Source organism: Balaenoptera acutorostrata, chromosome 12 (genome assembly GCF_949987535.1).
Source record: "Balaenoptera acutorostrata chromosome 12, mBalAcu1.1, whole genome shotgun sequence".
Lineage (NCBI taxonomy): Eukaryota > Metazoa > Chordata > Mammalia > Artiodactyla > Balaenopteridae > Balaenoptera > Balaenoptera acutorostrata.
Window position 1 is genome coordinate 62,755,453 of NC_080075.1, and position 15,124 is coordinate 62,770,576.

Genomic DNA, 15,124 nt, shown 5'->3' on the forward strand with positions numbered 1-15,124 from the left:
AGTGAATTCATGGATGAATGAATGAATTCTAGTCTATTAAACCAAACAAAATTGGAACCTCCTCTCTCCTGTGAGACCTTTATAATTAATCACCATTTCAATTAAAAGTCCATTTTTTCAGTTTAGCTACCTGTAAGACTGACTCCTGTCTGAATCTGCCTGCAGGGGATTTAGATCCTTAGGCTGCTATTTACAATGCCCAGCTCTACTCTGCAACTCCAGTGCAAGGTTTTTATCCCCTCATCTGGGTTAACGCTGAGAGTTCTGCCCAGAAAGGGTGTGGGAAATTTCTGTGCAGAAAGTTCTCCGCAGAAAGGGTACAAACTTACTAACACCCCAAGAACTGGTGAGCCTAGGTGAGTCAGCTTAACCTACATAAGGAAGGTCAAGTCATCCATTTCTTATGACTGTCAGATGCCTAAGGTCATGTCCTCTCCACCTCTGTAGATTCCCTGGGTTCTTAGTGACTGAAGCTTGAAGATGGCTGGATGTGATTTTATACAAAGACCCTGTTTTTATCTCGGTTTATAATATATCTAAGAAATCTGGATTCTAGAAAATGAATCATTTTGCTGCTAAGAATAAAAAGTCTGGCTGTAAAGAAATAACCTCTGTGGCAGAGGTAAAGGTAGATGGGTCTGTTTATCTTGGTCATTGACATTGTTGGACCATCACCAGAGTTCCTGGGCCCCTATAACAAGAATTCCTTTGCCTAAGAACGGGTACCCTGTGACTTTTTGTGTTACAGTGGCTGAGTTGAGTAACTGCAGACTGTAAGTGTCACAGAACCTAAAATATTTGCTCTCTTGACCTTTAGAGAAAATGTTTGCCAACACCTGGTTTAGACATTTCTCTTTTCTCTCTTTTTTTTTTGACCACGCTGCACGGCTCTCAGGATCTTAGTTCCCCGACCAGGGGTTGAACCCACACCCTCATCAGTCAAAGCCTGGAGTCCGAATCACTGGACCACCAGGGAATTCCCACGTTTCTCTTTAACTGTTTACAATCTTCAAAATAATTATCTCTGAAGATCTTGAGTACCAGGATTATCAGTAGGGTTGCCAGGGCCTTACCAAGACATACTTTTGATCTGGGAAGATTGTTTCTCTGTAACTCATTCTTGAGGAAGTACTTCCTGAAGCTAGAGAGCAAATTCTAGCTAAACACACTAATGCACTCAAAATACTGGTGAATGTTATGAGGCAGTAATAAGGAAAGCTTTTACACTAGGGCAGTTGTTCTCAGGCCTGGTTACAAATTAGGATCACCCAGGGAGCTTTAAAAACGTTCTAATGAAATCAGTTGCTGAGGGTGAAGCTTGGGCATTAATATTCTAAGAATCTCCCTTGGTGATTCTAACATACAACCAAAATTGAAAACTGCTGCTTAAAGACAAGTGCTAACCAGCTCCTACTTCACTAGTTATTAGACAGACTGGCCTAGCCTATTGCTATTAGAAAGTTAGCAGCACACACATGTGATTCAAAGGAGGAGTCTACAATAGATCCTCTAGGATTCTCTGATCCTTTCTCTAACCAAATGACCCTATGCGGGAATGGAACCTTTCTATGAAAAAGGGGTTTATATTAGTGCCAGTAGAGGTCACTGTGCTCAAAGAAATACTCATTTTTTAAAAAGTTAACATTCTGTTCAAGAGATTTGAAGGAGTATTTATCAGAACTATTGGGTTATATCCAACACTAAGTCAACTCCAGACATGGCCTCTCATCACAATTGCTTCAAAGCATCTAAGACTCTATTGCATGCATGCATTTATATACATTTATAATTGTTATATCTTCCTGATATATTGATGTTTTTATCCTTATAAAATATCTCTCTAGTACTATTTCTTGTTTTAAAGTCTATTTTTTCTGATATTAATATAGCCACTCTGCCTATTTTGTGGTTAACGTTTGTGTGGTATATTTTTTCCTTCCATTTACTTTCAGCTTATTGGTACGTATACAGTTGACCCTTGAACAGCGTGGGTTTGACCAACATGGTCCACTTAGAGGTGTATATTTTTTCAATAGATTGTACATACCTACGTGGTCCGCAGATGCAGAACCACAGATGCAGATGGCTGACTGTAGTTACGTGTAGATTTTTGACTTGGTGGTCATGGTGGTGGGGTACTTCAAGGATCAACTATAGTTGCTCGATCTTGCTTTTTAATTCAGTCTGACAAACCGCCTTTTGGTTTGTTTAAACCATCTACATATAGAATATTGATATGGTTGGATTTATAATTGCCATTTTGTTGTTTTCTATATGCCTCCTGTCTTTCTCTTCCTCCTTTTATGGCTTTCTTTTGTATTAAACATTTTTTTAGTGTACTATTTAAATTCCTATTGATTTTTTTTTTTGACTGTATTTTTGAGTTATTTCCTTAGTGGTTGGCTCGTAATTTATCATAATCTACTTCAGATTATTTATTTATTTATTTATTTATTTATGGCTGTGTTGGGTCTTTGTTGCTGCTCGCTGGCTTTCTCTGGTTGCGGCGAGCAGGGGCTACTCTTCGTTGCAGTGTGCGGGCTTCTCGTTGAGGTGGCTTCTCTCGTTGCGGAGCATGGGCTCTAGGCTTGCGGGCTTCAGTAGTTGCAGCATGCAGGCTCAGTAGTTGTGGCTCTCGGGCTCTAGAGCACAGGCTCGGTAGTTGTGGCACACAGGCTTAGTTGCTCTGCAGCATGTGGGATCTTCCCGGACCAGGGATCTAACCCGTGTCCCCTGCATTGGCAGGTGGACTCTTAATGACTGCGCCACCAGGGAAGTCCCTACTTCAGATTAATATTCTGGTAAAATATAGAAATTTTGCTCCAGTATATTTTCTTTTCTTGAACTTCCGTCCCTGTGCTATATTGTATATTATAAACTCAATGATACAGTGTTTAATTATTGCCTCATACAACCTTATGTCTTTAAAAGAAAAGATGAGAAGATTTACCGTTTCTGATATTCTTCATTTCTTTCCATGGATTCGAGTTATTGTCTTAATTTCGTTTCAGCATGAAAGACTTCCTCTAGTATTTCTTGTAAGACAGCTCTGCTAGCAATGAGTTTTCCAATTGTTTATCTGGGAAATTTTTTTTTTTTTTTAAAGATTTTTTTTGATGGGGACCATTTTTTTTAAAGTCTTTATTGAATTTGTTACAATATTGCATCTATTTTATGTTTTGGTTTTTTGGCCCCGAGGCATGTGGGATCTTAGCTCCCCAACCAGGAATCGAACCCGCACCACCTGCATTGGAAGGCGAAGTCTCAACCACTGGACCACCAGGGAAGTCCCTATCTGGGAATGTTTTTATTTCACTTCTGCATTTGAAGGGTAGTTTTGGGTGATATAGAATCCTTGGTTTTTAAGCACATTGACTATGTCATTCTACTGCCTCCTGGACTCCATTGTTTCAGATGAGAAGTCAGGTGTTAATTGTACTGGTGGTCTTCCGTAGTGACGAGACGTCTTTCTCTTGCTTTCAAATTTTCTTTTTGCTTTTTGGCATTTAACAGTTTAAGTATGACGTATCTGGGACTTCCCTGGTGTCTCAGTGGTTAAGAATCCACCTGCCAATGCAGGGGACACGGGTTCGAGCCCTGCTCCGGGAAGATCCCACATGCCGTGGAGCAACTAAGCCTGTGCACCACAACTACTGAAGCCCTTGCGCCTAGAGCCCATGCTCTGCAACAAGAGAATCCACTGCAATGAGAAGCCCGTGCACCGCAATGAAGAGTAGCCCCCGCTCACCACAACTAGAGAAAGCCCGTGCGCAGCAACGAAGACCCAACGCAGCCCCCCCACCCAAATAAATAAATATGACATATCTAGGTGGGGATCTCTTTGTATTTATCCTTGTTGGAGTTATTGAACTTGTTGGATGTATAGATTAATGGTTTTCATCAAATTTGGGGAGTTTTTTGCCATTAATTTTTGAAATATTTTTCTGTCCCTTTACTTTTGGGACCTCCATTACACGTATGTTGATGTGCTTATTGTTGTGCCACAGATCTCTGAGGTTCTCTTCCATTTCTTCAGTCTTTTTTTTCTGTTTTTCAGATTGAATAATTGCTATTGATCTATCTTCAAGTTCACTTTTTTTTTTTTCTGCCATCTTTAATCTGCTTCTGAGCCTCTGTAGTTGGAATTGTCATTTGTTACTGTACATTTCAACCTCAGAATTTCGCTTGGTTCTTTTTTGTAATCTCTATTCAGTGATTTTTGTTATTTCTGAAAACATTCTTGTGTTTAATAGTTTCTTTTTCTTTAAAAACAAGTTTTATTCCCTACAGCAGCGGTCCCCAACCTTTTTGGCACCAGGGACCAGTTTTGTGGAAGACAACTTTTCCGTGGACCTGGGGTGGGGGGTGGGGGTGGGCGGGGGATGGTTCAGGCGGGAATGCAAGTGATGGGGAGCGGCAGATGAAGCTCTGCTGGCTCGCCCACCGCTCACCTCCTGCTGTGCAGCCCAGGGGTCAGGGACCCCTGTCCTATAGGACTCCTCAGAGTTTTTTTTTTTTAGCCGTGCCCAGCAGCATGCGGGATCTTAGTTCCCTGACCAGGGATCGAACCCATGCCCCCTGCAGTGGAAGTGCAGAGTCTTAACCACTGGACCACCTGGGAGGTCCCTGTGTTTATTTTTAAGCTCAGCTTTGTAGGGGTTGCCGTGTGTCTGCATAGCTTGCTTAGTGGTTAGCAACTGGATGGTCGTCGTGCTCAGACACCTCAACCAGATTTCTGCCGTCTGCTGATGGATCTGTGTGAAGGTAGGGAGTTGATTCAGTGTTCAGGCTGTTTTCAAGTCTGTTTTCTTTTTGCTAAGTCCCTTTTAATTTCCTCTGCACATGCATGCGGCCTCAGGGTTGGCTAGGAGTGTATGAATAGCTTGGCCCTCTCTGGTCTCTGCTATGCATGTGTGTAGCCTCTGATCACCCAGAAATCTGCTTGCTCCAACCATAATTGCAAACTCAGGCTAGTAGAGCCATCAACCCTCCCAGCTCTCTCGTAGCACCAAGATTATCATTTTTATTGACAAAGCAGTTGGGCATGGATATCACCTACCACTCCAAAATGAGAACCTCCCCCGCCTTCCGACCATAGCAATCTTCTGGTCTTCGTGTTCTGTTTTGCTCTGGCAGAAGCTCCACAGTGACTGAGCTGGGGGAATAAAGGGAATGGGAGCAGCCCCAGGCAAGGATGCCACAGTCTTCCACTGTTCCTACTCAAAGTTCAGCAGTTTTTCACACAAAAACGTGTCTTGGGTTGTATGTTTTGGGTCAGTTCCCAGAGCACTGGAACTGTTTGTCAATTTCCTTCTACATTTGAAGAGAGGATTTGCTGACTTCCTTACACTGCCAGCTACAGCTGGCAGTGCTACCCAGACCATCTGAGAGTTTAATTACGATTTGAGTAATTGGAGAAGTTGGAACTTAAAGGAAGATAAATTCCTCGATTGGAAAAGGACTGCAGTCCTGTTGAAAATATCCAGGAAGCCAACTGCAAACTGATCCAGTTGTTTAAAATGGTTATAATGGGAACTGGCTAGGGAAGAGGGTATATGCTGTGCTTCCCTCCTTTCTTCTGCTGGTAGTTCTGTATTTTTTCAAGTTCTACTTTTTTTTTTTTTTGGCTACACGTGGGATCTCAGTTCCCTGACCAGGGATTGAACCTGCACCCACTGCACTGGAAGTGTGTCTTAACCACTGGACCACATCTTACCTTGTTAGGCAAAATGAGTGGGAACTGGAAAAATGAAAATCTCACAGTTAATAATAAGAACTTGTGTCATATGAATTTGAAACAAACAGGAATCCATAGATGTTGAACTGAAGTCAATAATATGCTCACCTGTGAAAGATTGGTACTCAGACACTAGTCTGGTTGTGGGTAGAGGGTTGTATGGACTCTACAAAGAAGGCATGGACTCCTGGGGACCTGTAGACTTACTCTTGGGGGAGGGGGTTGCATTTGAGTGGATATTTGCATTTTCAACAAGGCTTTAATAATTCTGTAGTTATATATGGTGTTTTCCATATTGAGTACCATGTTTGTTTTCACCACCTCAAATGAATTGCACTAGTGGCTAGCTTTAGTTCCAGCCTGCAGACATATACTCACCTTCCAGATAATTACAGTCGAATCCCTTTGCCTTACAGGTGAGAAAACTGAGGCCAAATGAAATTAGATTGTTTGCCCATGTAGTAAAAGCCAGGAGCAAAGTTAGTGCTCAGGGCTCCCAGCTCTGTCATGGTGCAATTCTACATCATCTGGTTGTTACTATTAGTCTTGTTTTCCCCAGAGAGACTGATATCTCTAAGGGACATAACTACATCTTGGACATTACCTCTTGAACCCCTTAAACCCAGGAGAGAACTGTGTACACAATAGGTACTCAGAAAATCCATGCTGAAATGAATTAAAAAATAAACACTCTGGTTTATTTTTGTTGCTAAGAGAGAGGGGAAGTATAGGAATTTCCATAGGCTGCCATTTAAGTAGTGTTCCTCCAGGAAGATGCTGGGGCTGTATTGGAGAGTATGGTAGAATCCAGAACACACCATTTATATTTGGTCCATTTCCCAAAGGTCCATGCCTGACAGATCTAAAGATAAGTGAAGAAACTGGGAGTTTTCTGAAGATGCAGATTTCGATTTTATTTCAACCGATTATTAGTGTATAATAGTATAAGATACATTTCTTTAAAAACCACCAACCCAGGGCTTCCCTGGTGGCGCAGTGGTTGAGAATCTGCCTGCCAATGCAGGGGACACGGGTTCGAGCCCTGGTCTGGGAAGATCCCACATGCCGCGGAGCAACTAAGCCCGTGAGCCACAATTACTGAGCCTGCGCGTCTGGAGCCTGTGCTCCTCAAAGGGAGAGGCCGCGACAGTGAGAGGCCCGCGCACCGCGATGAAGAGTGGCCCCCGCTCGCCACAACTAGAGAAAGCCCTCGCACAGAAACGAAGACCCAACACAGCCAAAAATAAATAAATAAATAAATTTATAAAAAAAAAAAAAAAAAAAAAAAAAAACCACCAACCCAAACCCATCACTGATGATTCAGTAATTCAGGAAAGGAGGGAAGCCCAGGCTGATCTACATAACACAACATCTGTTCTCGGTGCAATATGCAATCCTCAGTCAAGGCCCTCCTCACACTAACACAGCTCCTGTCTCCAATGGCTTCCTTCCCATGCCTTGGCTGGGCTGGGCTTTCTCAGTTAACCCCAAAGGCAGAGAATCAAATTTACAGATTCTTCCTGGACATTTTGATCTTGCACTTTAAGTCACACCATCTGTAGGCTCAGAGACAGACTAAAGCTTCTTACAAAAGTGAATCTGGGAAGAAAGGATGGCTCTAACAGAGTAAGGGTCAGACCCCCCTTTGCCCATCAGTGACACTCGGAATGCTCTGGAAGACGAGTGGAGGCAAAGGGGACTTGAATTCACATGACCTGACCTCGAGTCCTGGCTAAAATTTTTCCTAGCTCTGTGCCTTTAGGTGGGTCATTTATCCCCTCTAAGCCTCAGCTGGCTCACTTCATCATCTGTTGCCGTATCGGGGCAGAGAGGTCCCTCTGCCAGCAGGTTGAATGAGCTAAGTGACCTCTGAAAACTCCAAAGTGCTGCACAGTGCAAGGTGGTGTAAGGTAGAGAAGGAGGAAAAAGAAAAGGAATGAGAGTAGGATCAAAGGAAGAAAGGGTGAAAAGTAGAAAAGAAAGGCAGAATGGAGAGATGGAGCCAACACAAGGAGCTCAGTTACCACTTCTGGGCTACGGTCAAGGCTTAGATGATGACATTGATGGCTGGGTCCTCTTCACTGCACGGAGAATAGAGCTGATCATTAGACCTGGCCTGGAGCCAGTCTTTGGGAAGGAATATTCAGACTGACTATCATGACAGCTACCAATTGTATGATTTTAATTCACAGGATCACTTTTAAAGCCTCTAAATCTTCATCTCATCTCTGCATAGGTGACAGGCTGCAGAAGGGGCTCCCAGCCTGGCCCTGGAGCAGGTCACATCTTTACACTTCCTTAAGCCACAGAAAACTTGAACCAAGTGGTGTGGTCATACTCCTCACCAGGCTTCAGCAACACAGGAGGGAAGTGGGGCTGTGAAGGGGAAAACAATACAGGTTACACCTTGCCAGCCCAGGTTGCACCCTTAACCATTCAGGATGGCTTTTGGACTGGTCTCTAGAGCAGTTCTGTGAACCAGTTGCCAGTGTAAGAACTGTTTATTACTGGTTTGCAATGAGATAAAGAACTTGAACCAGAATGAAAATCAACCACATCACTAAACACTATCACAGCAAGACTTTCTTAAGGAAGCAGGGTTGATTTACATTCTGGTGCAAGCTACAAGCATCTTATGGGCTGGAGCTTTGAGGAGCATTACTCTATAAAATAGCTAGAAAAGAAAGTTATGAGGAAGTAAACAGGATGAAAAGATTTGGAGGATCATCTTAACACTGTGGTTGCAGAAAATAATAGTTTTTTTTTTAACATGTAAATGCCATCTTAGTGATGTGGTTAAGAGTTTCCTGTGTTGTTCATGACTTGGAGAAGAGAACATACACAGATTTTTGAATCATACAGATCAAGTCTGACTTGAGTGTTATGACCTCTGTCATCCAGTGTGACCTTGGACACACCACCACTCTAACAAGCTGGCTTGTAGACTTACCTGATTGACTGCATCAGGCCAGTTCTGGGTCTCAAGGCAGAAACCGGAGTGTTTGGGATAGACTGCGCCACGCTTGCCCTTCCGTGTGCCATCCAGGAAGTTGCCCGTATAAAACTGGACACCCGGCTGGGTGGTGTACACTTCCAGTACCCGCCCGCTCCCAGCATGATGGACCCTAGGGATAAAGCCAGACCACATATATATAGGTCCAGGGTGGAAAAGCAGTCAGGGAAAAGCTGGGAAGCAGCTCTGAGACAGGAATCAGACCCAGTCACAGAGCAGGGACAACATATACGGAGGAGACAAAGGTAAGAAGAGCATGGCGGGAACTTCTCGCAGCCTCTTAGGTGAGGCATGAGTAGGTGGTTTTGAGGATCCCCAATAGCAACTTCTCACTCTGAGCTTGGCTTCTCTGGGGAAGGGCAAAAGGGACTCAGCCCAGTCAGATAGGTTTGTGTGTGTTGGGGGCGGCCAGGTTGGAGACAGACAGTTAGGCTGGGATACTTTCTCATAAAGAGGTGGAGCTCTCTGCTTGGTCTGGCAAGACAACCAGCTATGTCTTCTGAAAGAGAATAGATGCTTCTCCAAATTAAACTGCCCGCCACCCTTGGGGCTAGAGCAGGCAGGGCTCTTTAGCCAGATCCCCCGCAGAACAGATCTGTTCTGGGTTTCTGCCAAATTGTTTCCTTTTTTAAAAAAACCAGGCCTCTACAGATGGGAGAGTACCCACCTGGTCCTATACTTGGGGTCAAAGGGATATATAGATAAAGAAAGGCTGGGTCTCACAGACTTACCGAGGTAAGACATCCCCACAATGTGTAGTCAACCAAGAGGTTCGGGGAAAGATGTTTGGAAAGAGAAAGGCCAGGATTTGAATAGTGGCAGGGAGGTCGGAGGGTCTCCTCACGTGGGGGCCGTGGAAAGAGAAATGTGAATAGGAGGGACAGAGGAGAAAAGCAGGCTTGAGCTAGAAGAACACAGCTGGGGTCTTGGTGCTGGGGCTCTGAGCAAGAGAAGGCTTTTGAAGTTCTTTCTGTTTCTGTTAGAGCTTAAATTATTTTCTCTGCTTTATTTAAGACCCGTTCATTCTGCAAACATTTATTGATTATTTGTTAGTGCCGAGCATGGTATTAGGGTGTTAGGGTAAAGGTAGAGATTCACAAAGATAAGATGGCACAAGGTACTTGGAATTTAGTGAGAAGGAGAGTGTGGACACAGACGCCTGTCAGACAAGGCTGGAGGTGGTGAGTGCTATAAGGGAAATGCAACCTCCAGCTTGTCATGGAAGTAGGCAAATCATACATCAAAAATCAAGAAAGGACGAAGGACTCTGGAAGTTCATGGAAAGCAGAGGTGACTTCAGTCAGGAGGAGTTGGGGCTTCTAACAAAAAAAGGGCCTTAGAGAACAGGCAGAGATGGGGAGAGGGGAAGCAAAGAGACAGGATGCCAGGTAGGGGCACAGGGAAAACGGTATGATGGGGGAGGGGGAGATGTATTCACCTATGGAATAGGAGCTTTGAAAAGGCACATAGGATGTGGTAGTTGGTCCCCTGTAGCATAGTAAATGGCATTAATATGGCGGCGGAAAAGCTCCTCAAATAGGAGTTGGCATCTTTTCTTCCCAACAAATGAAAGGCAAATGAAAAGTACAGGCAGCAAATGAAAAGTGCCTACCGTGCACAAAAACGCTTTTCTTTAGATCCCTTCAGACAGAAGTTGTGGTCAAAGCCATTCATGTGGAACTCCTGCAGGTGTTTTCCAAGCTCCACTGGCTTCCTCAGGTCAAATGCAGTTCCCTGCACTGGAGCAACTTCTCCTGGTGGGAAGAGGCAGAAAAAAGAGTGACAAATGCCTAAATAAAACCTTTGTATCCTAAAGACCCACTGGTTCTACCCTCCCAGCCTTCATTTCAAGTTGTAAAGGAGGTAGGAGTCCAGATCCTACGAAGAATAAATTATTGGATCTCCTTAATTGTAAAATGTTACTGACTGCCAGATGCAGTAGCTATAACACTCAGAATCATTCAAGTGTGAAAAAAGTACAAAAATCAAGGAAACGCATAATTTCCCTTAAGGAATAAGTTGGATAAAGGGTGATGGTTGTCCTAACCATTGAGTCAATCTCCTTGTTGACATTTCTTGCTTTAATGCTGAACTATCCCAGGGCTCATAACTGAGCATTAATACCTGGTACTGGCTAACCAGATGCTAACAGTGTTCCTGAGATTAGTGATTTTCGAACCATTTGGGGCCATTATTAGCCAAAGCGACACTGGTAGCCACTCTTCCCCAGTCACTTCCCTGATCAGTCTGTAGACTTGAAACATAGAACTGTTAATAACAACACTGGGACAAATGAGTTAACTGGGACAGTTGGGGGGAAACTAGGATGTATGGCCACTCTACTATTAGCCAATTTTAGAGTCAATCCTTTGTTTGTTTATTTATTTATTTATTTAGGCTGCGTTGGGTCTTCGCTGCTGTGCGCGGGCTTTCTCTAGTTGCGGCGAGCAGGGGCTACTCTTCATTGCAATGTGCAGTCTTTTCATTGCGGTGGCTTCTCTTGTTGTGGAGCACAGGCTCTAGGCTCGCAGGTTTCAGTAGTTGTGGCACACGGGCTCAGTAGTTGTGGCTCACGGGCTTTGTTGCTCCGCAGCATGTGGGATCTTCCCAGACCAGGGCTCAAACCCATGTCCCCTGCATTGGCAAGTGGATTCTTAACCACTGCGCCACCAGGGAAGCCCAGAGTCAATCCTTTGAATGAAAGCTTTGTGTCTCTAGGAGTGCTTCTTGGAGGAGTTATAGTTGGCAATCACCACCCCCTTCCTATGTGTAAGCCAGATTCCTCAACCTCTAATAAGTATATTTGTTCTTATCAAGGTGGGACATTCTGAAGCCTCTTTTCAATGATGTGGGTGGGTGACCAGTCCTGAGGGAGGACACTGCAGTGTGAAGGCCCTCAACTCTTAAAGGGCAAAGCACAGAAGGAATCTGGATGGGAGCCCCATCTTGGTGGTTATTACACAACAAGTGATGCTCAGTCAAGACTATCCCTTCATGGTGTTACAGAACTCAAGGGTGTTGGGACCAGAAGCGTTCTCAGAGCTCATCTGGTCCAAACTGCTCATGTAACAGATGAGACTGAGACCCACACAACTTGATATCATCAAACAACAACCTGTGATATTGATATACCATATTTCCTCAATTTAAGACACTCATTTTCTCATATATATATATATAGGCTATAAAATATATATTTATATATATATATATTTTTTTAATATATATATATCATAATTCCGCTCGGCTTGCAGAATCTTAGTTCCCCCCACGGGATCGAACCTGGGCCCCGACAGTGAAAGCGCAGAGTCCACTGGACTGCCAGGGAATTCCCTCATTTTCATATTTTAAAATCTCTGAAATCATGTCATGTCATGGTTTAACTGGCAGAGGTGGTTTTTTTCCTTCATGGAATGTAAAATAATGGTGAACTTTACAACTGATGGCATCTTAGAGTTGATAAAATATGTGAAAATAATTTGCCACATCTTCTGCTCTACTAAAACCACTGAACAAGAAATCAGGGCTTTGAGGAAATTCCCTGGCAGTCCAGTGTTTAGGGCTCTGCACTCTTATTGCCGAGGACCCGGGATTTGACCCCTGGTTGGGGAACTAAAATCCTGCAAGCCACGCGGTGCAGCCAAAAAAAAAAAAAAAAAATCAGGGCTTTGAGGGTGAAAAAGAGTTATCTTGTGAGTAATTTCTCTGGAGATCCAAGGGAGAGAGCAAATTTCTCAACAGTCCTTTAGACATGTTTGCCAAAAGGCTATAACATGGGTTTTACATTCTTCTGAATATTGTGCCATTTTGCTTTATCACCTTTCATTCTCTTCCCAGCTTTCAGATCTGTTCTTCCCTAGATGCTAGGCTGAGCCATCTCAAACAACGTACGCAAATATTCTGAATTTAGCTCAGTTAAGAAAGCCCAGGGAATGTGCGGAAGAATTCCTCCTCGTAGGCATGTTCCTGGAGTATGACAGAGCCAGGGCAATGGACTAGGAGCCTATTCACAGTCACTCGTCTGATCGATCATCACATTAAACACCTACTGTATGCCAGGCACTCTGCTGGGCAGAGCTGATACATAGATGAGACATGACCTGCCTTTTTAAGCTAATTGCAGTCTGAAGGAGGGAGAGGACATATAAGCCGCTCATAACCACAGAGTGTGAAGAGTGCTCCGATAGAGGCACAGCTGTAAGAAAGAAGACAGGCAGTGTGACTGGGTTGGCTTAGATGTGGCAGACTGGGGAGATTTCATGGATAAAAGTTTATCAGTTGAGCTGAGACTTGAGGTGAGGTCATAGTAGGTTGAATGGGTGAAGGAGGTTGAAGAATAATCGATGTGGAGGAAACAGCTTAAGTACAAGGTGGTAGTGTGTGTGTGTGTACTGTAATAGTAGCAGCAGCAGCAGCAGTAGTAGCAGTTGCAGGGTAGAATGCCTCAGATGAGGAAAGAGATTAAGTAAAGTTAGATGAAATCACTTCTCTGAGCCTGGGGTTTTTCATCAGTGCAACAAATAAGCTGGACTAAATCACTGACTTTCACCCCCTACCCCATTCCTGCAGAATTTTTTATTTCAGAGGGAAGCTCAATAAATACAAGTGCGCGCACACACACACACGTAAAATAAATATACATATACCGTTGACCCTTGAACAACATGGTTTTGAAATGCACGGGTCCACTTATACATGGATTTTTTTCAGTAATACATACTACAGTACTACACTTTTTTTTTTAATTTTTAATTTTATTTTTTTTGGCTGCATTGCTGCACATGGGCTTTTGTCTAGTGCGGAGAGCAGGAGCTACTCTTCGTTGCAGTGTGCGGGCTTCTCATTGCAGCGGCTTCTCTTGTTGTGGCTCACGGGCTCTAGACGTGCAGGCTCGGCAGTTGTGGTGCACAGGCTTAGTTGCTCTGCGGCATGTGGGATCTTCCTGGACCAGGGATCGAACCCGTGTCCCCTGCATTGGCAGGCGGATTCTTAACCACTGCGCCACTAGGAAAGTCCCTACACTGTCCTTGATTGGTTGAATCTGCAGATGTGGAGGGCCAACTGTAAAGTTAAAGGTGGATTTTCGACTGCATGGAGGGTTAGTGCCCCAACCTCCGCACTGTTCAAGGGTCAACTGTATACAACATAAAATACATATATATAAAAGCCAGAGTGAAGCCAGTACAAGCTCTGAGCCGCTGACCTAGAAAACCCTAGGAACAGATGATGGCAGAGGTGCACCCCATCCCACCCCCTAAAAGTATGACCCACTTAGGAGTGAGAAGCCCCTGGTCCTAGGATCTTCCCCAAATACAAAGAATCCCAGGTTCCTCTGCAGCAGGCCAGGCAATCTGGCCAGTCTTTCTTGAGGGGGAAAGAGGAAAGGGACTCTGTTTCAGAGCCTTACACAATGATACAGTTTAGTACATTTAAAAGTTTTTGTATTGTCCCAGACCTGAATCATATATCTTGAAGGTAAGTACAGACATTAGGTGTTTAACATACTCTTTCAGGGTGAGAGTTATTTTTCCTTTCATGCGGTCAGATGGATAATGTTTTAGGAACTTGGTTCCTGCTATTTTTAGAGGAGAGATACAGCATGCAAAGTGGGGCTGGAATCTTAGGAGGCTAAGAAAAATGAGGAGCTTGTACCTTACCATTAAAAAATTAAATAGGAAAAAGAGAACTGACTTTTAGCCATTTAAAGCATTTGGTTCTGCTTCTGAGTTCCTAAATACTAAGAAACATGAATGTCCTGTCTCTGGGTGAAAAGAGGGTATCCTTTCCTTAACTCAGAACTTCTGCTCAGAAATGTAGTCTTTTTGGCACGTGAGGGCTGGGGTCTTTGAGTTCACACAGAGCCGCGAGGGTGCCTGGGTTCCAGAGCTCCTGAGGGAGACACGGAGGCCTGGCTAAGACCATCCTAGTGTCTGGTGTCCACTGTTCAACCAAGAGGATCCTTCTCTTACCAGAGTCAGCTTTAGGAAAAGTTAAGTGGTATTCTTTTTGAAACATCCTTTAAAAGCATCTATTTCCTTTGTCTTGGTTCTCCTTTTCCAAAAAAGAATTCTTGTGTAGGTAATATTTACACATGTAATCAATTTAAAAGATAACAAATGTAAAAGGTACAAAGTCGTACTCTACAGTGAAAAGAATTTCTCTCGTCTTTGTTCCCTACAGATCCAGTTTCCTTCAACAGAAGCAACCATTGTCACTTGTTTCTCATGCACCTTCCACAGATACTACAAGGATATCCAAGCATTTAAGTGCACGTCCGTGCACATCCACAAACTCACAGCCTGTTTCCACCTTGAACTTTTCACTCAGTTTATCTTGGAGGTTGTTGCTAAATTTATTCCTAGGTATTTCATTAG

The 15,124-nt window shown here is 43.7% G+C and overlaps 1 protein-coding gene across 1 annotated transcript in view; it reads right to left on the bottom strand.

The window, feature by feature from the left end:
* Positions 1–7,024: 7,024 nt before the first annotated feature.
* The window catches only part of GALM (galactose mutarotase), a 51,772-nt gene continuing 43,672 nt past the window's right edge, over positions 7,025–15,124 (bottom strand). The window contains exons 5-7 of the mRNA XM_007167141.3: positions 10,363–10,504; positions 8,688–8,862; positions 7,025–8,113 (exon numbers count right to left, since the gene is read on the bottom strand). Of these exons, the coding sequence (XP_007167203.1) occupies positions 8,036–8,113; positions 8,688–8,862; positions 10,363–10,504 (395 nt within the window). The 3' untranslated portion in view covers positions 7,025–8,035. The remainder of the gene's footprint in view (positions 8,114–8,687; positions 8,863–10,362; positions 10,505–15,124) is intronic.